Below are 25805 nucleotides of genomic sequence, written 5' to 3'. Positions count from 1 at the left end.
AAAATACTATAAATTGACGAGGAAGCGTAATCTTATTTCTAGGAATTATGTAGCAGAAAATGCATGGAAGTACAAATCGTTCTGATTTGTATTCTCATGTATTTTTAAGGAATAAATTTAACTCCCTTATATTTCTGTTCGTGGCACGATAAAAGCACAGCGGCGCAGTTGATCATTGCAACGTCAGCGTTCTTGCGCTCGCCGGATCCTGGGTGTAATCAACACCGGGATGAGGCGAGCGCAAGACCATGCGCTTCGAGGATGATCTTCACGAGGCGAGCCTTTGTTTCAAATTTGCAAAGTTGACGGAAACCTTGCTCGCTGTCCGATGCTCCAAGGGGTGTCGTACGAGCGAGCGAAGTCAGTCCAGTTAGAGACAGAATAAAATCAACATCTACGGAAATCAGGCTCCTTCAGAAGCTATCCCGTGAAGGGTCTATCAGTCTTTTCGCATCACCGACGAATAGAGTGAATTTCCTCTAATTCTATATGCGGTCACCTAGGCATCTCGCGTCGCGATATCAGTCTTCGAAGCTAGATATTAAGTTGTTGCAAGTTGTGCCACGAACTCATAGAGCCGTGTAGTTTTAATTGTGAGTGTGTTACGAGAACCACCAAATAGTGAGTAATCGTACGAGTGTGTACAATTTAGAATAAGAATATTTCTGTAACGCTTGCTTCCTTGTCTAATATTTTCAGTTGTTACCTTCACCACAAATTTCAGTAAATCTTTGCATTCCGCCAAAAATTTCCAATAATATTGATAATAAATCCTCCTACCCAATTCCCAGGATCGCCCTGTATAGGACGATCACCGGCTTATCCACCAAAAAAATAAATATAAACCTCTACGCTTCTCGTAAATGGTTAAGTAGTCGCCTGCGAGACCGCTCCGCACGTGACATACTAACTGGTCCCTTTTAACCGATAATAGGGGTGAGCTCACTGAATGGAGTGATTCCTTATATAAGCCTTGGGTTTTTGGCAGTAGTAGTAAACTAAAAATCTAACCACTTTTCAACTAAATTTAATGAAGCTGAACCTCTTTATCTCATCCTATCTATACCTGTCTATCTGCTGTTGAGGACTCACGCACAGACAAAAAACTTGTCATATATACACACTCTCCCATTCGTCACACTAGTATGGTTCGCATTGAGATATTGAACAAAATTAATTTTTAGCGATCGAAGTTAAACTCAGGTAATGGAAGCTTTGAACCATGTATATCTTCGCTGTGCTTCTATAAAATGTTTATAGACGACTCATGTCTTCAATGCTATAAACTATGTACCATTCAATGGACTAATATAATTGTCAACAATCTTTTTATCTCTTAAATTTTAAATGACAATATTCAAAGCGATTATACCGCTGAATTAGTCTTAGCAAGAGATGTAAATTATCCAATTAGAAATCCTAGTACACTTCAAGAAGTTTAAGGTAGTACCGTGATAAATCACTTTTCTTACAATATCTTTCAATTTTTGAATACACATAATTTGAAGTGTCCTTTATACGTAGGAATTTTTTTTAATAGTCTTTGCGGTACTAAATTTTGCAATATTAGCGATCAAAAGTCGTACAATTTACATGTATTCCCTATCCCGACCGTAGTTAGAGTGAGCATTTTATTTAATAACAGCCATACTTTTCTTAGAATTTTTTTTAAAAACTGAGAATTATTAATTGAGGATATAACAAGTAATTTTTTTCAAAAAAAACATAAACAAGCAGTATTCATTTTTTTGTAAATAATTCTTAAAGTTTGTTGCTTCTAATGATTTTCAAACTTTCTCTCATAATCTGATCCGTGAGAAATAGTGACTTGGCAACGTTGCCCTACGCGGGAAGTTTAAAATGCCATAAAGGTCCAACGAATTGAAATAAATGTCAGAACTTTGCGGATATAGGTTACGGTACAGAAAAAATTAAAATTGTTAATATTAATTATAACTAACCTCAAATTGATTTCATAACAATACATTTCTCTACAACACATGCTTGAGGGGCAAGAGATACTGAGTTAGAATGCAACGTTGCCAAGTCAGACAAAAGACGCAATGGGAAAATTTTTATACTTCTGCGCATGTGCGAGGAGGCGCAAAGGCGTACTGTATCTCAACTACTTTTTACTTTAGTTATAATGTTTTATACAGGGGATATTTCTCTGGAAGCTGAGGACTGCTGCTATCACGGTACTACCTTAATCAGCTAAGAACGATTACTTGTACTACTATAATACATTTAACCATCTCATTCGTAACTGGAATAATCCATCATTATGCACACCTATAGGCAGCCTGGAATCTTTTAAACGCAAAAAATAAAAACAAATCTAATTTTAATACATTATAGTGACCTTACACTCATTGTCAGTTGAATTTTCTGTTATTTTTTTTTTTTTGTCAATATAGAATTTATGTGTTTTATGTTTAATAGCTTGCCGGATTGTAATTTCTATGTAAAACAACTTTTAGTCTGTCACATTTGTAAATAAATAAATACACAAAATACGTTAATTGTTTAATAGTTTTATTCTTTGGACTTTCAGGTTTGGCACTATCTGAATTGCTGAATGACAAAACTGGACTGTTAAACTTTCTTGCTGACACGTCTTACAAGCCTATGGAGAATAGTATTACGGAAGGATTTAAGCTTTTAAAATTCATCATACAGCAGTTTTATTTGTTACTTGATCGATATGCAATTGGAATCAAGGTAATTATTTAATTTTAATTATTTACGAAAATTAAAAAAAAAATGATCCACCATTACTTGAGTAAAATATCTTTCCAGCTATTGGTTGTTATTTTATATACATTTTCCCAAGCTTTACGCTTAGAAATCAAATAAATCGATGTGTCAAATCTAACGTTTTAAGACTGGGCTGAGTTTAACTGGCTTCTAGCAACCAATGATTCTGACACTGGATTGTTACTTTCTTTCATCAATAAATCATTGCCGGTTCTTTTCATATTGGCAGTGACCGACCGGTAGTGATGGTAAAAGCAGCATTCCAATGATGCCATTATGTACACTTGGGGAATACATGTCAATCCAACAAGTCATTATCCCCGCGGTATTCTAAGGTTAGATTCGACGGTCATGGGTTATGTTATGTTTATTGAGATTCAGTTATTGAGATTCTCTGTATTGCCAACATAACTGTCTAGTGTAAAAAAGTAGCCGTCTCAGATTCATTGTTCCCAAGGGTACTTGCACTCTCGTATCAGAAGCTGCTGACTAACAAAAGACCCCCCGTTTTATTTCGGGTAATCCGGCAGCTCGGTATCACCGCTCGTCCGCCGTTCTCCAAATCGCCTATAATTTGAACAATATTTAGAATGTCATCACAAAATTTACTCACAATGATGTTAATTGCGGTGTTTCGAAAAATTAATATAAATTTTGTTGACAATCGTTCACATTTGATTTTTTAATTTTTTAAAAAGATTTTTGAATTTATGAAGAATAATAGGTACAAATAATGTTTGTCATTGCTTACATTAATCGAAATGTCCAACCTCATCGAGACCCACACTTATAATATTAAGTCTCCAGTTGACGTTTCAGATGTGTATCTAACAACTTTTTCATTATTAATTCAATTTACTCATAAAATAGTTATATCTTTAAACTGTTAATTCAGAAAAATTAAATTCTCATTCGATGTATTGTTATGTCACGGATCATAAATCTTTGGGTTGTATAAAATTTGATGAAGTACCCACGGAATTCTTTTTTTTTTCAGTATTATGCATTGAAAATTCAAAATAATATTTTATCAAATAGTAAATAATCAAATGAAGACGATCTTCCACAAAATGTAGAACGCTTATTTTTATCTGGCGGGACCTAGTATAAATAGGTGTTTTTGTTTCTCCGATGGGAAAATGGAAATTATAGAGTGCCGATAACCGACATGCATATATATATAGAGCTTACATAAGCATACCTACGGGTAGCGTGATCAGGCATTACCTGTAGACGCCGTTACATGGTGAGACCTGGTGTAAATAAATGTTTCGCCTTTTTGTGCAGCTCAAATAATTTCCCTAATTAGCACTTGTTGACTGTCTGAAATATTTAGGGAAGTGCGTTTTATTTGCGATCGCGCGTCTGTAATATTTACGTGCTACTGCAGTTTACTGTTCAGTAATAGAAGCAGTTGACATATCGCGTCTACATTTTAATGGTACGCGGTTCCAGCACGTATATTCATTTTCTGCGATGCTGATAAAAAATCGAAAGTTATTATTGTTAACAACCGCGAAAAAGATATTGTCATTATTTACTTGCAAATAGCAGCAGAACGGCGAAATGTAAAGAATATAAAATGTTGGAGCATCAGATACCGAAGCGGTTGCTATTTTGATCTTATTTTTTTCAAAAATTTTTCATGACGATACGAAATTGGCAAGTTCGAAACGATGCAATATTCTTTCTGACACAGCGTGCGGTAAGTCCGTTTTACAGTGCCTGCGAAACGTACAGTAAGTGAATGTTACCTTTACAGCGATCTCTAGAATTGCAATAACATACTCCTGCGCACTGTGTATTTACCAGATTATAATCGATGTAAACAAACGTGGCGCTAAGGAGCGAAGGCGACGTTCGGATTACTAACAGCGATTACAAAAGGTCATATTAGCTTTTCTTTGTGTACCAATACCACTTTTATCACATCTTATCTCGAATTTACCACAACTGGTGTCAAAATAGTACATTATGTGACAAGTGCGGAAAGTCTACTATTTTGTGACACAAGTTGTGGTAAGTCAGCTTACAATATCCACAAATTGTTGCCTCATTTTTTTCTTAAAGACTGGGATTATGTGTGTTGCCCATTTACTCACTATTTTCATATTGAATCGGATATTTATTAATTGTACTGAACTGAATTATGAACACACATGTGGCTAACTTGCCAGACATAACCGGAAACAGAAGTAGTGCTTTTATTCTTACAGGAAAAGATTTCTGGGCAAACAGTGCCAACAACTTAAAATTAGATACTGAGATAACGCTTACAACTAATTATGCCAAGGATGCCAACTGACCGCCCTGTTTGATGCCGTATTTGAATAGTGATCATTGCTTATCACAAAAGTTAGCTGTATTTACTAATTTTCAAATTTCAGCTGAGATTTTGGTTTCTAGAGCCAAAAGCAAACACTATGGTTCTAGTTGTATCGGTTTTACGTTATCTTTAGAATACAATTTGATTTTTCTACGATGTTACGATCGGGTTCTTATAACATTCATATTTTCAAAATTTTGAATAATATAACTTTCAAACGATAGTGCTTAGCACTGTGGTATTATTCCTATTCGTTTTCAATAAAAAGACGTTTACAATTATTCTGTGACAAGAAACACTTCATGTTTCATTTCTTGAAAATATTTTATAGCTTATTTAATAATTATTACTTGCCCCTTAGCCGTCTTAAAGGCATGTAGAAACCGATAACAGTGCCTGTATAGTGTTACAAAACTAGCAATGCGGAGAACCCAGCATCTCGCCAACGTGAAGATGCTACGGTCAAAATAAACTAACTCTCTGTCATAATTACTCAAAACTACCAGAAGATACCCAGGTATCCATAATAGTTAGACACAATCTAAATTAAGACTATTATAACATTATATTTACAGAACCCGTATATGTACGCAAATTGTAAAGGGATATGAGAATAATAAATAATGTTGATGCGAACGGATTCTAGCGAGACTTGGAACCACAGAACCCTCAAGCCTCGACCGAGCGAAGGTGCTGACACAGCGACCTGACTCCTGGTCTTACTTGAATCTCATTGGCTAATTACTCTCGCGCATTAATACAACTTATTGCAATTGCGGTCTCTTGGACTCCTCGGCTCAAGGAGCTCTGTCTTTCGTCTGTGAAGTCGCGAGGTGTGCGGACGTTGGTACCGAGAGTTAATCAAATTTAGAGCCAGAGTTGGTGATCGAAAATCTCTTAAAGTGACGACTCAAAGGACTAGATTCTCGATAATGTGAATACTAATTTTGATCTCAATGTATTTGCACAAACTGTTTCAGTTGGTTAAATTAGATTCGCGTAATAATCACTATATTAGTATTTAATATTAACTACTAGTCATTAGTAACCTCGGTAATTCGCTTACAATTTTAACGTTAAATCCAATTTCATCGAAAAACGTGAGACACTTCATATTATTCAAAAACAGTTTTTCCAAATTTGACTCAGTGTTCCACATCGGAATTGATCGTGTTTGATATTCATAAATCAAAAGTTTGTGAGTGGAACTATCGTTCGTGTAAAACTACTATCTTGAACGGATTTCAAATTAAACTGAATGCCAAGTAATCAGCCAACGCGGCGAGGCCTGTTTGTCGACACTCATGAGAACAACGAACCGACGATCGCACATTTCGCTACAGTCTACGAAAGCTAAGTCCCACCGAACGTTTTATTTTATTTTGCTATCTTTATTTGTCATATCAGATTCGTATATAGTTCAACATCGTTTTTCTCAGATTTTTGAAATAATTAAATCAGTGAACGAAGTTCCACCCTTCGTACTTCGGTACAGTGACTAAACGGGTGCAACAATTGTTCCGTATGTAAAATTCAGATATCACAGTACAGATGAAAAAAAAAACAAGAGATAAAGAGAGTGAGAGAGAAAAAGAGTTATAAAAATCATTGCTGTCTTAGGCTAAGAGAATCAAAACAGGATACCCGTATTGTTTCACTTAACGTTAAACTTTATGTTCATATAAACCTCGTACAGATGAATTATCCTGAATTCCAAAAATACAATCACATCCATTCATCTTTAATTTCATATTTACATCTACAATTTTGGAATCAGGATGGTCTAATCTTAGAGCAAGTCAAGAAATTTCGGTTGTTCAAAGATTATAAATTTTTCATTGTAACATAATTATTTCCATAATTTTGAATCATCATAAGTTTCATCCAAAATTTATTTTATGTTCACCGTTTCCGTTCATTGGATCATTTTTTAAATCGCTTGAACCACATTTAAAACGAATCGCTTTCAGCGTATAGTAATATATTATCATTTTCACTTATTAGCTCGTTGTCAATAATAGATTGCTAACGATCACCTATCTATTATTCATATTAGTTTTGCCTCAATCATTCAAACAACTTGCTACAGTTATGTATAGAGCTATAGTAACAATCCCTTATTATTAATCAATCATGCACTCACCGTTCGAGCGTATACACTAAATTGGTTTAAAAAAATCGACTGTTTTTTTTTTCTCAATCATTCAAAAATATTGATATGCTTGAATCAACTACTTATTCTCATTCAATTTGTGAAAGTGTAGTTCTTCAACTGCTGAACACGTTGGTTCAAAAGTACCGAGAGATTGGAAACGATAATCCCACGTTTTCTGAAATATTATATTCATGTTATTGCCAAATAATGTATTTGGTACAGTGTGATATTTGTTCGAGATAATCAATGATAACTATGAAGAAAAAAATTTTTAATATGTTGAAATAAGAATTTGTTTCACAAGGCAGATTACAATATTAATTTAAGAAAGTTATTCATTCATCAGATTATATTACTACTTCAAAAAAGAAGAAAATCGATTCAAGCAAATGATATGTCTCAGTGGAACCAAAAAAGAATTCATAAATTATTATTCTTATAATTTAGGGATCAAACAAGAGACTCAGTTGTATGTTTGTAATATACGATATAATAGTGGAACGAAATATTGCCTCCTGAACATTTACGTTTCTCTTTCCTCGCTTCAGCGTCTTTCACGGTTCTACCGTGCTCTTCTCTTATCTCACAAAGTGTGTCTGCTTACGAATACAATATAAATGTATAATATACACATACAATAAACACCCCTCCTTAAATTTATATTATATTTAATATCTTTCTAAGGTTTTCATTTACCATATTATTTATGACAAGGCTATTAGGTTTTGGGAAGAACGTTGCCAGAAATCTTTGATTTTTTGCGCATTTCTGACTTAAGCTTGATTTACAAACCTTGTGGTGTTTAGGTTCACGAACTTTGATGATCTGCGTGTGTTGATTTCTGGTTCAGCCTGTCTCAATCTGGGGTTACGCTGTTGTGGGCCGTGCCAACTATCACTATGCGTGAACGAAGTAATCCATTTTACACAACACTTTAATTTAAATACAGATTTATTAACAATGAGAGGTTCTTTCAATCGATTTTCAAGGTTTGATTTTACAAAGGTTTTGATCGCTTATATGATTCACTAATGGAATAACGGTAATTATATTGAAGTTCGAAGGTTCTGAATATGAGCGTTTTATGATCTGCATTGCTCGCAATTTCAAAGTGTTCTGAATGGTCTGAAGTCTTAATTGGTTCTGCGTTTAGTTTATTTCTGTTTTCTCTGGTGTCTGCAGTGATTCTCTGTTGCATTAGTTTGGTTCGAAAACGATATGCAATAGTGAAAGTTTTGTAAAGACTCCTGATTGGTCTTCAGCTACGTCAGTGCAACACGATTGGTCTTGGGAAGCCAATTGGCGCAATGCTCATAAGATACCTACTTAGTTGCAAGAATGCAGTTTCAAGTTTTCAGAATAACGCTCATCATTTTTTCCTCACATTCCTTGCGTTCGGTTAGCGAGGTTTATGAACCTGAGTTCTGCGAATTTCGATCGTAGACCATGCGGTCGATGTGCGGGTTGAAATTAGAGATATAAAGTGAGAATGAAAATTGTATATACTGCATAGCATTACGCAAATGTAAACCTGGTTGTGAAATAACGGACGGTGTGTTGTATGCAGATTGTCGGTGCATGGTCATTGCAAACTGAGGTGGTAACTGAATCTAGATCGGTATGGATCGTAGAGCTATTGTATGAGTATGTGAAGCTCTCTTATGGTAATTACACGTCGGTAAGCTAGGGTACAGGGAGGCTACCGCCGTAATCATTGGCTGGGACGTAACAGATGGAGAGAAAGTTGAAAGAATTCGAGTACAAAATTCAATACAAAGCACGTAGAATTAACACAACTGCAGATGTGTGTTGAGAAACCCCGTTGGTATTGATATATGCGCGGTGTACCCGATAAAATTCAAATGAAGGCGGTCGATAGATCCTGCTGTCAAAGCAATTCTGGGTATACCTAAGCTACGATCGTCATCTGATTATACTGAGAAAGGCCATAGCCGGGTATGAATACCAAAAGTGCCTCCGGCGATTTATTAAATTGTTTTTGGCCTATCCACTTTCAATCCAAAGAAACTTTTTTCCACCAAGTTTCAGTCCCCAGGGTTGATTAATTTCTCAGTAAACAAAAAAAACGTGATCTTCGGTTTTTATTTATTTTTATCGTTTATATCAGAGATGGATTTTTGCTAATTTTTTTCCCGTTTCTTACCTGTCAAACACATACAAAAAAATCTTTGTATCGACCCCGAAATAAAAACTCGATTTTTCGTTAGCAAAAAAAAAAAAAAAATTTTAATTGCCGTTTTCAACAGTTTATTTTTGAAAGACAATTATACTACTTACACAAAATACGTCTTTTCTAACCCTGGAAATACTTGAATTATTTCGTATTTTTCGAGTTGGTGCAACATTAAGAAAAATAAAGAAATTCATTTTTTACTAATTTTTATTCACGTATCAGAACAAACGATCATTTATTTGCTTGTGTAACAATGGAATTGCATGTATATTCTAAGGTCTTATTTATATTCGATTATGTCTACATTTTTATTTACAAAATATTTTCAATTACATAAAATGGAATTACTGTTCTCCGATTAATCATCGTTGCTATCTTCATTGATAACTGCGCTTACACCTTCCACAGTGAAAAGGTGGCTTAGTATTTCAGCTGGTCTTACAATTTTGACCAAATATCTTGCACAAGATAAATAATAAATTATTGCGGCCAAAAGAGAGCAGCATCCAGCAGTACGTCGGCCATTTGCGCAATCGCATGAATAACAAGATATTCCCGAGATCTCATTAACATTCGGATGATAATCAATAAAACGACGATATGTTTTTGCATTTATATGACGAGACCTTACCTGAACTTTTAGTATATTTGCAGTACTCTTAGCATATTGAAGCTTTAGATTATTATTTTCGTCCATCAGTTCGGCTAAATATGAAACCGCTTGTAATAACTGATAGGAGCCAGTGAAAAATACTTTAACATTTTTCAAATCTAATTCTGAAAAATCGAGTACGTCATTTGTTATTTTTTATACAGTTAATTGCGATTGGTATTGCGTCGGCTGCTCAATCAGGTGGTAACTATCAGCCAATAAAATTCGAACGACTTGACGCTCGCGCATAAAGTGCGCACTTTCCTCATGGACACACGGTATACACAATTTCCATCTCAGTGTGTAATGATCTTCAATCTGCGTACAACATACCATCCGTCATTCCGCAAGGGAGCTTACATCTATGTAATGCTATGCAGTTTGTATAATTTTCAATCTTAACTTTATATATTTAATTTCAACCTACACGTAGACCGTATGGTCTATAATCTAGATTCGGAGAACTCAGGTTCATAAACTTTGCTGATCGAACGCAAGGAACGCGAACGTGTGGGACGAAAAGATGAGCAATTCACAAAGCGTCATTCTCAAATCTCAAAACTGCATTATTGCAACTAAATAGGTATCTTATCAATATTGCGCCGATTAGCCTCTCAAGACCAATCGTCTTGCACTGACGTGGCTGAAGACCAATCAGGAGTCTTTCCCAAACTCCCACTATTGAAGATCCTTATCAAACCAAACTGATGGATCAGACAGAATCATTTTAGACATCAGACAAAACAGAACTAAATCAAACTCGGAACCAATTTAGACTTTGGACAATTCAGAAGACATCATTCTAAATTATAAAACCCTCATATTCGGAAACTTCGAATTTCAGTATAATTAACGTGATTCCGTTAGTGAATCATATGAGTGTATCGAACCACTGTAAAACTGAATTTTGAAAATAAATTGAAGAAACCTCTTATTGTTAATACATGTGTATTTGAATTAAAGGTGTGTGTAAAAAGAATTATTTTATTCACGAATAGTGATAATTACTACGACTCACAACAACGTAATTCTAGTTTGAGACAGGCTGATACGAGGGGTTAGTCACTCCTGAGTATACTCGCTTCTTACTTAAGGTAGTAACCTTATTTAACTTATTTTGCTTATCTACCCAAAGACCCGTCGCCGGCATGAATCGATAAGTACCAACGAGTATTGTCAAGTTTTTAGAAAGATAAGCAAAATAAGTTGAATAATGTTACTGACTTAAGGGGGTATTCTAGTGTAGAAATTTGAAAAAATCGATTTTTTTTTTTTTTATATTTTCAAAGCTTAACCTTTTAAGAATGTGTCCTTGAAAGGACAAGTCAAAATTTCAATTATTTTCAGAGATATAGCTATTTTAGTGACACGTCTTCAATACTGGCTCGGCTGGAACGAATACTTTAAACGCGTTTTTCTCAAAACTACATTTTTCAAAACGGTTGACATGATTTCTCAAGTTCTATTGAACCGATTTACTTGAAATTTGGTGAGAATCTTCTCAATACATGTCTCTATCGCACGAACCATTATTATAACGAAATAATAATTTTTACTATTTTTAAAAAATTCAGAAACGTCCAAAAAAGTCAAAAAAAACGTATTATTTTTTTCGGACAGCCGTAATTTGGCAAAAAAAAATTTTTTTTCGACTTTTTTTTGGTTAGTACGATAGCTGCATTTATGTAGATTAATAATCTTTTTTTTTTTTTTTTTCTGATGACCACAAGGGTAGAAATCGTGGCGACGAGGATACTGCCTTTTGTTTTCCCCTTCCACTTCAAGGACGCATAATTCCATGAAAATTTATTTTTTTGTTTTTAAATTCATTTTGTGTGCTCTTAATATATAAATAAATAAATGATAAAAAAATGGATAATAAAAATATCAATAGCTTTTATTTTATTCACCGTCAAAAAATGCTCGAAATTCGGGCCTCTAGACTAGAATACCCCCTTAAGTAAAAAGCGTATGTACTCGGGAGTGACTAGCCCCTAGGGCTGAACGAGAAATCAACATGAGCAATCTTCGAAATTCGTGAACCTGAATATCACAAGGTCTGTAACTCGAGCTTAAACCGAAAATCACGCAGCGAATCAAAGATTTCTCACGATATTTTTCTCAGAACGTAACATTTGTTATTAGAAAAAAACGAATGCTCATTGCATCCAGAATTTCTATTTAGAAGACTCGATCTCAATCACATTCTTAATTTGTAATTAGAAACAAAACCGATACCAATTACATACGTAATTTGTAATGAAAATTTTTCTAATTACAAATTGTAATTGTAATAATTTTATTTTTCACTCAATTACAAATTACTAATTTATATAATAATTTCGATGTAATTAATTATACAAAGTAATTGGTGGTGTCCAACACTAGATCCAAACGATTACGTTCATCAGTTCCGATGTTGCCGCCGACCGAAAAAAGGCTCTCGCATGGAATCGATGTTTCTACAATTCACATATATTCAAAGTAGTAATTCTCTAACTGCACTGGTCATCGCCTTCGGCACGCATTAGACTTTCGTATTACTGGATAGAGTGATATTGTTGGGTGTGACGGTCAGTCTCAGACTAAACTTTTATTTAAAAAACAACTAGGAGCTTCGCCCGTGCGCGCTTCGCGCGCCAACCCCACCTCGGCGCTACGCGTCTCACTATTTCCTTATACATTGTCTATTAGACAGGTGAATTCATTTATGCTGATTTGATGACAGGTCTGCAACTGTTGATCGGTTGTTTCCGATCAACTCGACATTGCTACTGGCTCCCTACGCAGGCCTGCTCAGATTGTTTTAGTAAACGAATCCACTCACATGTACAAAACCCCCGATGTCATGAGGAGTATAACAAGGCCTGTTCTGGATAGAAACACCTTCTTTACCGACCAAGCCGACCAATTATATTATATTGTATAAAATAAAATGAGGATGAAGAGGCTGAGGAAGAGATAATTATAGGCTTTTCCGAAGCAACACACGAGTTCTCGTTGGAGGAGCTTCGGGAACTCGTTGAGGACGCGCGAGCTGCTCGAGTGAGGCCAAACAGCCATCATTATATAAATTACGGGGATATATGTATAGAAATAATTATTGAAAAATGGGCGAATGAAACTATCGTAATAATAGATGTCGAAAGTACTGATGATGATGACGATGATGATGATGATAATGTTAGCGAACAGGACAACGATAATGATTTTATGGATTATTTTGAGGAATAAATCACGCTAAATTCACAATTATTGATTATATATTTTTCACAAGTGAAAATTCATAACATTTACATTTTGTATGACAAGAATGGGTGAAAGTTATAAAGAATATATTTGTAATGTATCCTATTTCTAGATTATAATTTTATCGAATAGTAAATTTTTTTAATTTTATGTATAAGCTATGATATAATTGAGATTAATTCTATTGAATATTCTGCATATAAACCCGAATATAATTGTATATATTGTAATAAATTCTATTGCTATTTTGTTAAATATTGTCCATATTATTTATACACACGATTGCAACCTAGACAATCTTTAATTAGAGGATTCGGTCCATCCACTATATCGCCATCGGGTCCTGGTGTGTAATGTGTGCTACATCTGCGGAAACTTGCGATGACGTAGTGCATTTTCATATCCTCTGGTAGTTTATCCCACGCATCATTGATGGAGTTTGATGCGAACGTGTAGATGAATTCTTTTAGTAAAAAAGCTATATCCTCGGACATCATTGCCCTTAAACCGTCCAATTCTTTGTACAGGCTGAAGGATTTCTCGAGGGAGCTGGTACACTCCACTCGAGGATCCACGGGGTCCGCTTGAACGCCTGAGGATTCACGGAATGCGCTCGATAATGCAGTTATCGATCCCGCTCGATGAGCATGATTTTCTTTAATGACAAAGAGCACAATTTATCCCACAAGGGGTAATACCACGGCAATTTCAGGTATTTTTTACCGACAATTATGGTCATTTGGAGGATTTTTTACCAACAATCATGGTCATTTGGAGGATTTTTTACCAACGGTCATGGTCATTTGAGAGATTTTCTTACCGACGAGCGGTCGGCAGAGCACATTTTATCTTACGAGCGTGGGGGTAACCTTCAAGGGTTTGCGTCTGGGATGCACGGATAGAGGAATTGGTCGGCTTGGTCGGTAAAGAAGGTGTTTCTATCCAGAACAGGCCTTGTTATATTACTGCCATGCAACCCCAATTGCATTTGGCGACTTCTTTTGTTATAGTTATTATTTTCAGATTTTTTTACGTATATCTACATATAGAGATATAGAGTCTACTGTGTCTGGTTTGTAAAAATCTGCACATGATCTTGCTTCGGCTCTTAGAAGATGCTCAATTGCACATAGTGCTCTATTTTCATGCTGATCCACGAAGACTTCAGATAGTGCTTTCTTGTACATGTTCCATAAATCTATCACGTTCGGTGGCATTTCACCGATTAGATACCATACAAAAAAATGACGTAACCGTTTCGGCGTAAGTATTGAAACAGCTTCGTCGAATATCTTCAAAGCTTCGTCATTTGTCGCAGTTAAACCCATATCCACTGCAACATCTCCAAATGTGTTCCATTCTTTTCCGTTTACAGTGCGTAAATCTATAAAACTCCCAGCATTTTTCGCATGTCCAAAGATTAGTTTGAGGTGAAATCTTTCTGTATCCCTTGGTGAAACATTTGTCATTCTGCTTACTACTTTACATGCAATTTTTTTTTACGTTTTTGTTGCCTCTTGAAACGAATAGTAATCTGGCGTGTTCGCGTAAGTTATATTTCTTGTCATTTCATCTATGCTGTTCAAATCAAACCATGCAATAAGATGGGTTCTCCACTTTTTTTTATTTGTAGCAGCTTCGACTTCTCTACCTTCCTCAAACGTTGCGTATTGCTGCCCCGGTAGGTGTACAGGTAAGCGTGTGACTGCATGACTTCGTCCATGCATTGGCAGTTCTAGTATACGCCAAGCTGCTTCCATCGGTCCTACGTAACGCGAATCTACATAATCCTGTATTTCGTTGAATATCGGCTGATATCCTCCAAAATCACCTTCTTAATATTATTTTTTTCTCTATATTTGCGTTGCTGTTCACTCCGCAAAACACCTCATTCTCTTGTGGTCAACATAGATCCTGGTCGTCCTCTTGCCTGGTTATACGAATATTTGTTGGATATTATTCTATGGCTTATTTAGTTATTCGCACTTACAATTTTATTTTCCTTTTTTTTTGTGATACGTCCGACCATCCACCGTCTCCATCGCCTTGTCTGCTGATTGAAACTCCTCCTCTCTCCATTGCCAACGTAGATCCTGGTTGTCCTTTTGACTGTTTGGTGACATATTTAGATTTACTATTGTTTGGTTGTTACTTTTCATACTTATTACGCACTATCTGAATTTTATTTTGGTTCTGCAAGACATCCAAATTACTCACCACCTGAATTTTATTTTGGTTCTGCAAGACATCAAAGTGTCTACTGTCTCCGTCGCCGGTGAAGAGTAGCGAGAATGGTCTTTTATCTTATGATCCGATTTGGCGTGGATGAATTAGTTCTCGGCGATACACGATTAAACATATCTTAAAAATGCCCGCAGCTGCAGCTAATTCTGCTTCTCCCCCGTAAATTCCATTTTTATTCATGTGTAATTTGTAATCACCAGGTGACCTAATCACGGCACCGTTTGACTCATCACCTGTAATAAAACCCGCGATTGGAGATCTATTATCAACTATATTTGAAACGATACTCAGTCTCACCTCTGCGTGTCGATCTTGAGCGCCGTGTGCACAATACGCCAGCGCGTGAAAAAGAGAATTCCCGTCGGGAGTCATCTAGATAATTCTCGTTTACATATTTATTTTTTGTGTGTCAGAAACAGATAACTATAAAGATATTTGTCAAAGACTGTCATAAATAGCTGATGACAGCTGTCAATCATTTGACACTAACTTCCTAGCAACAGCAACTTTATTATTAAATGAGTTTATTTGAAAATACTACACGTTCGACTTCTCAGCGCGCATCTTGTTATGAACATAGGAAGTTTTGTTTGCTAGATGCTTTTTGTTTTGTTTTCGGCATCTCATCCCACCGCCTACTTCATGCGTATACTATTTTTATTATAATCTCTTTTACCTGTTGCTATTAAAATCCTCTTTTACATTTGTTCACGCGGGACAGGACTTTTTTATTAGATAGAGAGAAACGATTCGGTTGGGCATGGCCAACTATCCTCAGTTGAGTTTTTTACTTCTATCGCGCATTAAGGTGTTAGTCGAAGGCACTCCATTGGAGAAGTGTTAGATCTTGTCTCATTGAGATAGCTCTAAATCTCTCCGTTCCTACTCCATCGGGTAGATTTCTACGGATGTTTCGATTGGCGTACCAATCATCTGGCATTTCAAACGATGTTCGTCCTACTCCAGTTTGCAACTCTAGCATTACGTGTTTGCCCAGGTCCATCTTCTTTATAGAGTTGGAACCCGAAGTAGTAAGCTGCTCCCATTTGGGCTGGTGCGCTGACAGCTGCTGAAGTGGGTAGAACGTTTCGTTCATACCATTTCTCGTTGACCTGTGTTTCATTTGGATGGGTGTGGATCACTTGCGTTTCACCTCCCATCATTCCGGTGTTCTTGAAAACGATCTTGTCCGAAACGGGATGGTCGATTAATTTCAGATTCAAAATGAATAAGTATTTCTCCTCAAATTTGTTTTTGTATAAAATTTCGAACGTCCTTGAATGACATGAATTTGAGGGAAAATTACTTTGGGAAACAATTGCAGTGTAATCTGACTAGCATTCGAGTTGTAGTAACGGACAGTGCAAACTTTTAATACATAGACAATCTTCATGGTATAACAGTTGAAACCCGCACCAACAATATCAATAATACAAGTTACGTGTCCGACTAGTGCGTGAGTTACTCTATTATATAATCGATTTGCATCGCTATCCGTGTCGCGTTGGTTCACACTACACGACGCGATGTTCGCGTGGGTTATAGAAATTGAGTTCAACAATGATCCAATAACCATTACACTTGTCAAATTTTTTAACCCTACGAAAAAATCGAGACGACAAATTCTTATTCTCTGATACTTTTCGATGGAAGCATCAAAATCATTTTTCCCTTGTTAACACCGAAAAAATCAATTTTCGCCACTGACAATTTTTTGACTCTTGGCTTCTATTTTTTCAATCTCATGAATTGTTAGAATAAGACAGCAGTTCGATGGGAAAACGTGATGAAATGGATTGACATGTTTCTTGTAAATAGTTGAACTTACTTGAAAAAAATCAAAGGATTGTAATGTCTTATTACCCTCTATAATATTTCAAAATGGAAGCGAAATCAATATATTAGCACCTAATGTCACCGGCACACAAAAAAAAACGTTGTTTGTACATTTGACCGGACCCACCTACGGAAATGTAATTCGACTTGCTGAATCCGAATTTGAAGTCCGTTTGGCCCGGTCACTCTCCAAATTTAAGTAAAATGCAAAAAACCCAAAGAAAAAGGCAACAAATTGCGAAAAACTGCAATCACAGCGGTGAAAAAATTTTTGTGGATTCGGATTAAGTATGATTTTAATGTATTTCAATTTACTGAATCTAAATCTGAACGTTAATTAGCCCGGTGAGCCGTCAAAGTTTGAAATAATTGCGAAAAATCGAAAAAAAATGGAATCAAATCAGGAAAAACCGAAACTATCGAGATGAAAAAAATTTTTTGGATTCAGATTGAGTATGATTTTTATGTATTTTGTTCCACTGAATCTGAATCTGAAGTTTTTTTGTCCCATTAACGTTTCAAAATTTAAAAAATCTCAAAAAACCATAAAAATTGGGAAAATTGCAGTTATAAATATGAGAAACAATCTATCACACACGATTGCCGTTCCCAATTTTTATTTATTATATTTAATGGGAAAAAAAAAACTTCAGAGTCAGATTCAATGGAACGATTGCAATTGTGTTTAATAAATTTTTTCTCATATTTACAACTGCAATTTTCCCAATTTTTTGGTTTTTTGAGATTTTTTAAAATTTTGAAACGCTAATGGGACAAAAAAACTTCAGATTCAGATTCAGTGGAACAAAATACATAAAAATCATACTCAATCTGAATTCAAAAAATTTTTTTCATCTCGATAGTTACGGTTTTTCATGATTTTATGTAATTTTTTTCGGTTTTTCGCAATTTTTTCAAACTTTGACGGCTCAACGGGCTAATTAACGTTCATATTTAGATTCAGTGAATTGAAATACATGAAAATCATACTTGATCCGAGTCCACAAAAATTTTTTCATCGCTGTGATTGCAGTTTTTCGCAATTTTTTGCCTTTTTTTTGGGTTTTTTGCATTTTACTTAAATTTGGAGAGTGACCGGGCCAAACGGACTTCAAATTCGGATTCAGCGGGTCGAATTACATGTCCGTAGGTGGGACCGGTCAAATGTACAAATAACTTTTTTTTTTTGTGTGCCGGTGTAATTAAACGATGACTGGCGAAATGGGCCATTTAAAATGAACAGCTCCTTTCAAATTGTCGGGCTTTAATTTGTTGTATATGTATAATTCAGAATATTGATTACTTATGGCTAATTATCTTTCCATGATCTATTTTCAAATTTTTATGAAATAACAAATTGCTATTTGTTTGTATAGAAAATTTGTCAATCTGCAATTATCACAAAATGTTCGCAAATCATTAAATCGGCAGCCGTTGATTGCTTTGACTACCTCATTAGAATGTTTCCCACCCAGGATTTGGAATTGAGCGAAACAGTCAAAGGTTTGATCAACAAGTTTCATCTATGCTCTGACACAGGTAGGATAAATAATTGTACAATATTTGCACTACATGTAATAAGTACATGATATTTGACACTTTTAGAGAGAGCTAAGTACTTCAAAGCTTTGGGGTTCATAGTAAAATACAACCCTGGAGCTATATCCTCTGCGCAATCCACCATACTTTTTGAGAGAATCATGAATGATTTTGACAAACTGGTAAGCGTTATTATTATACTGAGCATATTCTATGTTTGAAAATTTCCATGCGAAACCAGACACGACGCAGACTTACATATTATTTCCGCATTTTACTAAAGGATCGTTAAGTATATTCTTACTTGCTCTTTTTTAAAATACTCTTGAATCTTGATCTTGAAAAAATAAGAAAATTAATTTTCAGATTCTTAAGCCGCGTGTACATCTGAGCACGCATAGGCGCGAGGCAAGGCAGGGCCGAATGGATGTCTTGTTCTTGGATTTTTTAGTTGCGTACAAAACGGCCGAGGCAGCAAATGCGGCAGTCTTCCAATTGCGTTCGTATCGTCCGTTGCACTTGACAAGTTAAAACGCAGTCCACGGCGAACCGAATTCTCTTTAATGTACCGACTCGCGACGATGGCATTTGGGCTGTCTTGATCCACACGCGAGGCAGTTTGACGCACCTCGGCACACGTCCACAAGCGTACACTGGTTCCGCCTCGCCTCGTCTTGTTACCGTTCGTGTTCGATGTGTAAGCGGCTTTACCACTCCCGCTCCGCAAGTCATTCAAACTATTCTAACAGATATAATCGAGAATTTTTTCTGGTACTTCATTAATGGTTTGTTAAGAAAGACAGAGTGTAGAAAATAACGATAAGTTTCGTAATACATATATTTCATTCTGTGAAAGTACACTTAATTTTCATAATATTCTTGAAATTTTGACTTTGTTATCTCGATGGTATTGAGTGATGAAATCTCAAATCATTGTGAAACATAAATTTCTATTAAATCTGTTGTAATGATTTGACTGTGGTAAATGATACAGATCGTTCAGTTGGTTTCCCATTGATCCGTTCAAGAATAACCATGATCTTGAGACGCATGCTCCAAATGAAAATAGAATATGCGCGAAAAAATGTTGGTGGCGCCGTACGCCCAACTCACACTAAAATACGCGGAGCGCTGGGTGACTCCGAATCAGTGAATTTGCTTACTCGTTGCAGCTGATATTTTCTTCCCTCAATGGTACGGCACGAGTACATGTTGGTAAGTCAGTGCTCCTAATATGCGGGTTTTGCGCAAGGCTGCGCAAACCTATTGAATAAGTTTTGTGCACTTCCGACACGAATAACAGTTTCGACCTCTTCCGAAAATTGTAATTGCTTTCGCAAATATTTCCGCGGAATCGCGGAAAATTTTTGTCCATAGTCTTACAACAAAATTGAACTCCTTTTCTGTACCTAAAGAAGAAATAAATATCAAAAAAACTAATTTCAATCAAAGGACTAGGACTCTTATTAATGAATTCAAAAACCATTTGTAAGATTCTCTCAATTTTCAGATAGAAAATGACGAATTTATACTCCTTAAATATTCATCTCAGCAAAGTTGATCAACGCGGGCTGATTCCATTCCTTTTTTATGGTTCTGAAGCGCCCCCGCAAATGCGATGAGTAGATTGACCATACTTGCGAAGAATGGATCTTCCAACTTTAGTACCATTGGAACACCTAACACGCGGTGGAGCTGCGCTTATTTGTCTCGGCTGAGTGACTCCACCAACATTTTTTCCGTCTGGTTAACGAAATAAAATTTAAAAGATATTGAATTCAGTATCATGTCACTTTCTATCAGTACTACCTCATCACCAATTTACATTGCGAAGCAATATGTACGTAACTGATATTCTTCTTGAAAACTATTCGAGTATTTAAATTTCAAAGAGGGCACGTCATAGCGTAGTCATGATCAGCGTATCGTACGTATATGCGTAACGCTTGAAACTCGTATTGATTGATTTGAAAAATTATTGTTACGCAAACGTTCTGTTACATGGTCACCCACCATACTGGTACGGATTTATAAAATCGATCTTTTTTGTGAGAAAACTGCAGCACTATTACTTCGCTGATATCTTTAACATTGTTATTGACGGAATAACAGTCCTCAATCAACGATATTATGTAGAATAGTTTGTTGACATGAGTTTTGTGACATACTTAAGTCAAGAAATTAAAAAAAATATTAATTCAGGGTTCTTAAGTGGTTCAGAATACCTGAAAGTAGGGGAAATGGTTGAGTCATTTCATGGCTAGTTTTGCATGGAATTTTACATCCAAATCTTAATTCAAAGCATGTTCAAATGTTAAATATTTCTTGAAATTCTAGTATTCCAGATCTGAGAAAGGTTCACAACCAAGAGATTTGGCAATTTACCTTGATGTTTTACAAAACTTATTGGGAGATTTTTCTCCGCATGAATCACATGAAATATCCTACAGTTACTACAAAAAATTGTATCGATATTTGAAGGAACTAAGTGAAATCGATCGAAATCAAACATTAAAATTTGTTAGCCGAGGTAAGCCTATAATATGTTCGCATAATAGCTATACTAGCTCCTAATCTTTGTCCTCCATTCATTCAAAAATGTCATCCAAGATCTAAAAAATCCAGATCATCCTAACCAATTTTTATAATCTTGGCTCATTTTAAAGATTTACAAAATATTTCATTACGTATCAAGATTTGTACTATAATAATATAAAAATACAATCTATTTATATTTTTAATTATTATCAGGAAATTTCAAACTTCTATCAGTTGCCGGAGTAACAATAGCGATCAGAATCAATTTGAACAAAAATTACCATAGTCTCGTATTCTAGCATTGACTTTATTCTATCGGTAGAAACTCTACTTCAAAATATTAATGCTTGCAAAGTATTCGTTTTTAGGATGTCACGTGCGGAGCGGTCTCGCACGCTACTACTTAACCCTCTACGAGAAGCGTAGAGGTTTATATTTAATTTTTCGGTGGATTAGCAGGTGATCGTCCTGTACAGGGCGATCCTGGGGATTGGGTAGGAGTAAAATGTGCTTGTTTTGTTATTAGAAATTTTATGGAATCCAAAGCTTTAATGAAGTTTGAAGTAAAGATAATAAGAGAAAATGCGGGACGAGAAAGCAGCGTTACAGAATGTTCCTAACCTAAATGTTCGTACTCATTCGACTACTCACTCTTCGGTGGTTTCGATACAAATCCGAATGGATCACACATACGATGTCACTCACATACGATTAACACTACACGTCTCTACGAGTTCGTGGCACGAATTTCAACACTTAATGTCTAGTTTCTGAAGGCTAATATCGCAACGCCAGATGCTTTGGCGACCGCGTATAGAATTAGAGGAATTCTCTCTATTCGTCGGTGACGCTCAAAGACTGATATACTCTTTACATGATAGCTTCTGAAGGAGCCTGGTTTCCGTTGATGTGGATTTTACTCTGTCTCTAACGGGACTGACTTCGCTCGCTCGTTCGACACCCCTTGGAGCGTCGGACGGCGAGCAAGGTTTCCGTCAACGTTGCAAATTTGAAACAAAGGCTCGCCTCGCGGTGATCATCCTCGAAGCGCGTGATCTCGCACTCGCCTCATCCCGGTGTTGATTACACCCAGGATCCGGCGAGCGCGAGAACGCTGACGTTGCGATGCGCGATGGTCAACTGCGCCGCTGCGGTTTGATCGTGCCACGAACAGAAATACAAGGGAGTTATATTATATGAATTTAATAATGGTTTGAGAATAATTCTGAGAATTAAGATTATGCTTCCTCGTCAATTTATATTATTTTAGGAGTAAAGTAATGATATATTTATATGTGTGTGTATACAGGCGGCGTACGTGACAAGGATATAAAACTTTCATACAAAACAATCTCAAACCTTTAACTATGTTTCTTTTCTGACAAGTTTTAGAATATAGTGTTGAACAAAGTAAAAGTGTGGCAATACGAAGACACGAATAAAACATGTACTAATAAGGTCAAGTAACAACATCAAAATCATGCGCTCCGTAATTGTGTGGAGCTCATATTTGTAATCGAAGTAATAGTGCATTATACAAGCGACCAATTAACAATAAGTAATGCATACTTACGTATGCATTACCAGTGGTGCTCATCGAAATTATTTTAGATTTTTCGTTGCTTCACAGACTTTCAGTAATTTTGCATTGAATAAAGTAGTTTTATACGGGCCACACAAAAAATGCGACTCCAATCATTGTCATTGACATCGAATTCAAATGAAAATGAAATAGCAAGGAGAGTTCTGGATATCCCTACACTACCGGCATAACGGACACGAACCTTTTTCTAAAATATAGAATGTAAATTCGAAAACTTTGGTGATTTCGAAAAAATAACGACGGAGCCAGGAATCGAACCTGGCGTCTAGAATACACGAGGGTGCGGGTTATCCCCACTGAGGCTTACTTATTGACGATCGAAAAAAAAATCCTCTGCATTGTGGTTTAGGGTACCATCGTTTTGTAATTATCGGATAAAGTTACCCAGATTTGCGTTACTTTTCACCTTCATCGATGAAAAATCTCACGTTCCACCTTAACCACAATGTCATATGTTACTATCGTCTTTACAATGATTGTATAAAATACGCGTTGCTTTTGACCTTTATCAAGAAAAAAATTTGCGTTCCCCTTTTACCACAGTGTCAACACGTATCAAGCAAGATCGAGGTGTAAGCGCGAACTCTTCCGAAGTTCGGCAAGCGTCAGTGTCTAGAAAGTTCTTCTACCGTTTTTAGATGGAGCTCCAAGAAAAAAACATATCGTTTTTTTTAAATTACTCTACTAAGCATGTTCCCAGTTTTTTTAGGGCATTATACGGTATGAGCAGCTTTGTATACACATATGGTTACCGCTTTTGGAAGAGGCTCCAATGTATCGTGAAGTGTTAGGCGGTTCTATCACGTTGGAAGGTTCTTTTATCTTCTTCCGTTTCAAGTATGAGCTTGCTGTAGCTTTTCGAGTATCATGACGATTTGGATACTTGTTCTCTTGATCACTGGATGCGTCTTCGTTTAAAAAAGTATCATCCACTGCAGAATGTTCAACGGTGTTCGCATCGATATCATTATCAAATGGATTGCCTGCAAAATATATAATGTGCAGGATGGAAGGGAATATTATGATCTTAAAAAACATTAATCACTACCTTTGTTTGAAAATGGCTCACTTTTCAACGAAGTTACATCTTTTAAAGTGCTTGACACTTGTGGGGTCATGCTCAATACAGAACTAATCCCCCCAATGAGTTGAAGCTGTAAATCCTGTAACAGGCAAACTAATATGTATTGCCAATGAGAAGATTTATTCCGTCATTATAAATTGGTAACTGTGTCGAAAAATTCACTGCCGTCTTCCTTCAAGTATACAAAAGATTGGAAAATACCTCCTCTTCTGGAAGACTGTCTGCACAGTCTTTGCTGCCTTCGATATACTCTGACCCTACAACGCCGCTAACCCGCAGCTCGAACTCCGTGAGATCTGGCTGATTAATGACCTTGTTGCCAGTTACCCCTCGTGCTTTCCTCAAATTCCTTGCTTTAAGTGAGGTACGACTTTTAAGTCTCGCCAAAGCTTTACGATAAATATATAATTTTTTACATCAAATTTTTTCCACTAACCCAGATCTCACATTACCTGAGACAGATACACCTTTTATAACATACAGGTATAACCTACGACAGTCACTTTCAGGTGCTACTAAACTTCGTTACATTACATACCACTTGTCATTGCTCCGGAGTTTTTGTCGCTCCTTTTAGGCTGTTAAGCTCTTCCGCCATTTCTTTCCATTTCTTTTGAGCCTCTTGTCTTCCATTCAATACCTGAAACTTTCCTTCGGCAAGGCCTTTGTTGAGTTTAAAGAAGTCCATCATTTTTAATAACTATACATCGGATGCCCGTGCACTTCTTGATTTCTTACTAGAAAATAATAATTGTAATGATAGAAACCATTACAGAACGTTGCATGATTTTTCATATTCTTTTATTTTGGGCTCAGTATACTTTCACTGTTCCATTTTTCTCCATTGTTGATGAATTGCGAAAAGTTTACAAAAAAAAAAACGCGAAGAAAGGTCACGGAAAAGATACAAAATACACGATTTCCACCAGATTTTTAGTGATAATATCTGCGACGTTGTCAAATTTGCTGATAATCTATCGACATTTATCGATGCGCCTGTGAATAGTTTTGCATCGATGAATATCGTTACGTCCAAGATACAGAATCACCCTACGTCGCTAGCATCGTCGATGCAAGCGACAACTGTCGCTAGCTAACGACAGCGCTAATCGTCGGTAGAGAGTTACAGAATCCCAGCCCTGGCCCCTCACGTCCAGCTTTGAGGACCGCCAGCTCGGAGACTTCGCGTTGAAGTCCCCCGTAACGATGATCCTGCCTCCTGCTGTTTGGATGCTGGCCTCCAGACCATCCAGCTGGGCCTCGAAGTCGCTGGGCGTGACGTTCGGCGAGAAATAGCAGCTGAAGATGGTTAAGCCACTCGTTCTCGCCCAGACGAACCCCTCCCCTCTTCCCCCCAGCGTGAGGGTGCCCGGGAGGTTGTTCGTCGCCATTACAGCCGCGTCCCCCCTCTGATCCACCAGCCAGTTTCCCTGCTTTCCCGCGCCGCTGGGTTCCGAGACGATTAAGATCCCGGCCTTTTGGCAAGCAGCGGTCTGGGTCAGCAGGTTCTGGGCGGCCCGGCTCCGGTTTAGGTTGACCTGGAGTATTACTACCCCAGGCCTGCCCCCGGGTCCCGTGCTGGTGCTGCCCCTTACTCCTGGCATGTTGTGGTGGAGAACTCGAGCCTC

The 25805-nt window shown here is 36.6% G+C and overlaps 1 protein-coding gene across 3 annotated transcripts in view; it reads left to right on the top strand.

Moving 5' to 3' along the window:
• LOC107225242 (DNA-dependent protein kinase catalytic subunit-like) overlaps positions 1-25805 on the top strand; it is a 136983-nt gene that overhangs the window by 3112 nt on the left and 108066 nt on the right. For all 3 annotated transcript variants that reach the window (XM_046736558.1, XM_046736557.1, XM_046736556.1), the window contains 4 exons: positions 2555-2721; positions 18790-18952; positions 19019-19134; positions 21290-21482. In XM_046736558.1, coding sequence (XP_046592514.1) covers positions 2555-2721; positions 18790-18952; positions 19019-19134; positions 21290-21482 — 639 coding nt within the window. The remainder of the gene's footprint in view (positions 1-2554; positions 2722-18789; positions 18953-19018; positions 19135-21289; positions 21483-25805) is intronic.

Source organism: Neodiprion lecontei, chromosome 4 (genome assembly GCF_021901455.1).
Source record: "Neodiprion lecontei isolate iyNeoLeco1 chromosome 4, iyNeoLeco1.1, whole genome shotgun sequence".
In the NCBI taxonomy this organism is placed as follows: Eukaryota; Metazoa; Arthropoda; class Insecta; order Hymenoptera; family Diprionidae; genus Neodiprion; species Neodiprion lecontei.
The sequence above is the reverse complement of the archived record's forward strand: the minus strand, read 5'-3'. Positions and strand labels throughout refer to the sequence as shown.